This window comes from Haliaeetus leucocephalus, unplaced genomic scaffold (assembly GCF_000737465.1).
Source record: "Haliaeetus leucocephalus isolate CR32 unplaced genomic scaffold, Haliaeetus_leucocephalus-4.0 Scaffold184, whole genome shotgun sequence".
In the NCBI taxonomy this organism is placed as follows: domain Eukaryota; kingdom Metazoa; phylum Chordata; class Aves; order Accipitriformes; family Accipitridae; genus Haliaeetus; species Haliaeetus leucocephalus.
Genome location: NW_010972620.1, coordinates 13,190,010 through 13,192,118, shown reverse-complemented (window position 1 = coordinate 13,192,118; position 2,109 = coordinate 13,190,010). Strand labels below are relative to the sequence as shown.

The 2,109-nt window shown below is 43.9% G+C and overlaps 1 protein-coding gene across 1 annotated transcript in view; it reads right to left on the bottom strand.

Moving 5' to 3' along the window:
- Positions 1-142: 142 nt before the first annotated feature.
- EXOC6 (exocyst complex component 6) overlaps positions 143-2,109 on the bottom strand; it is a 95,181-nt gene continuing 93,214 nt past the window's right edge. The window contains exon 22 of the mRNA XM_010565025.1: positions 143-1,331. Coding sequence (XP_010563327.1) covers positions 1,133-1,331 — 199 coding nt within the window. The 3' untranslated portion in view covers positions 143-1,132. The remainder of the gene's footprint in view (positions 1,332-2,109) is intronic.

Below are 2,109 nucleotides of genomic sequence, written 5' to 3'. Positions count from 1 at the left end.
GGCCGCACCCCGCAGTCGGGGCCGCCCGGACCCCCGCCCGCCTGCCCCGGGGTTAAATCACCAAGGGCCGGAACCTGTACGGGTCCCAGCGACACCAGCTCTGAGGCGCGTTCCAGTGCGTGAAATTAAAGAGGAACACGGGTGAGGTTTATATTACTGTATTTAGACCGTCAATAACTTAAAAATACAGCGAAAATGTACATTATTTTTACATGTTCCATTTGGTTTGTATTTGTTAGACATTCTCGTTGTGTCTAAAATAGCCAGGAGGGGACAGTGCAAAGAGACCGGCGGTGGGACGAAATGCTAATCGCTGGGATAGGTCTGGCGGTAGGAAGCGCATACTGACAAACAGATGCGGCACGAAACCAACAGTGGCAAATCTATTCTTTACTGCAACCTGGGGAAAAGAACCCGGGATCTTACAAAAGTACAGTTAGAAACAGTAACCCTGAGGAACAGAAACAAAACAAAACGTCACATTATAAAGAACTCAAATGGTTATTTACATTCACAACCTCAAGATTAAACCCTTTCGGAGAACAAAGCCTATAAGCCCTAATGCTAAATAAATATCAAGTCTAGTTCTCAGGTAGTTTTCAAAGGTACTAAAAATCAGAAGATTTTTTTCGTACCTCCAGACTACAAAATCTGGTATACAAAATTATGTCCAATCACTTTAAGGCTAATATACATTTAATGCAGGAAAACGATAGGCGGCATCTGAAACGCAAGTATCTCAATGCTTAAAAACCATCAAATTAGCAGAAAACAGCAACTAAGGGATCATTTCTCAAATAATTCCTACCTGGAGCAAAAGTCTGGACACCGTGTCTGCAGGTATTTAAATAACGTATTTACAGTTCAGCGGTTCCATGTACAATACGATTGAGCTGGTTTTTATTGTACAGTCTCGTTTTTCACCATTTGTTTACAATATACAAAATAGTATTCAATCCATTAAAAATACGTACAAAGAATTGTTTGCTGAAGACTCTGTGTACAAGCCATCTACTGCATTTTTCCTTTACTCGGTCAAACAAATGTCCTAACTGATATCACTGTTTGCTTAGTAGAAATAGTGGCTGAGAAATACCTCTTGGCGTGATGAGATACCGTCAATTTAACAGGCCTATGTGTGCTGGGACATACCATTCACTAAACTCCTAAGTTGCTTTACTACGGTCTCTATTAGCTTCTGCTTGTCACGATCATTCTTCCTGAACTGAGCAAAAATGTTGTTCTTTTTGCTAGAGTCTTTCATTCTGGAGAAATAAAAAAGCAAATGACGCAGACACGTTAGAAACATAATTTGAAGAGGAAAAAACCAACTATTTGAATAGGTTTACATTTGTTCCTCTTTTGATCTTTCTGCTAATAAGAACTGAAAGATTACAAAACCTATTATCTATGTGCTCTTAAATTAAGCTTCCACAACGCAGAACTCGTTCTAACAAATATTATTTCACAAATTGCCCGTAAGTATTAAGCAAATATCACTTTGGCAGGAAACTGGCCCTACCAATTACGTTAGGAGGAAAGCAAACCAAAAAACCCGTTAGTATCACTTGCTTCCGTGGTAAATTCAGACTCGGCAAACGGGTGTTTTGTTCACTGTCAGATTACTCGATATCATTACTGCTGATCTCCCATATATCAATGGATTTAAAAAACGAAATTCGGGAAATAAAGTAAATTGAAGCAGCAGTATTTGGTAACAATACAGGCGATACGTACCCTCTGTGAACTCTGCAAAATACATATTCATCGCAGGCAGGAGAGGAGAGAAAACACCGTTAGAAAATGCCTTTAAATCACAGTGTGTTTTGATGCAGTTCTTAAAAGCAGGTTGCTACTCAGCTGGCGGCAACGCGCTCTCCCATACCCTGCCCGCCCCAGCCCACTCGCCGGGCCAGCCGAAACGCTCGTACCGGCTTTACCGGCGGCGAAACCCCACGCGTTTCCCTTCCCTAAAGCGGCAACTCGGGCAGCCGCGGGCTGCTACCGGGGCTCCGGCACCGCCCGCCGCTCTGCGCGGCTCTCGGCACCGGGACAGCGACGCGCTGCCGCCGGGCTCTCACCGCCGCAGCTACCGGGAGGGCGGCCCCG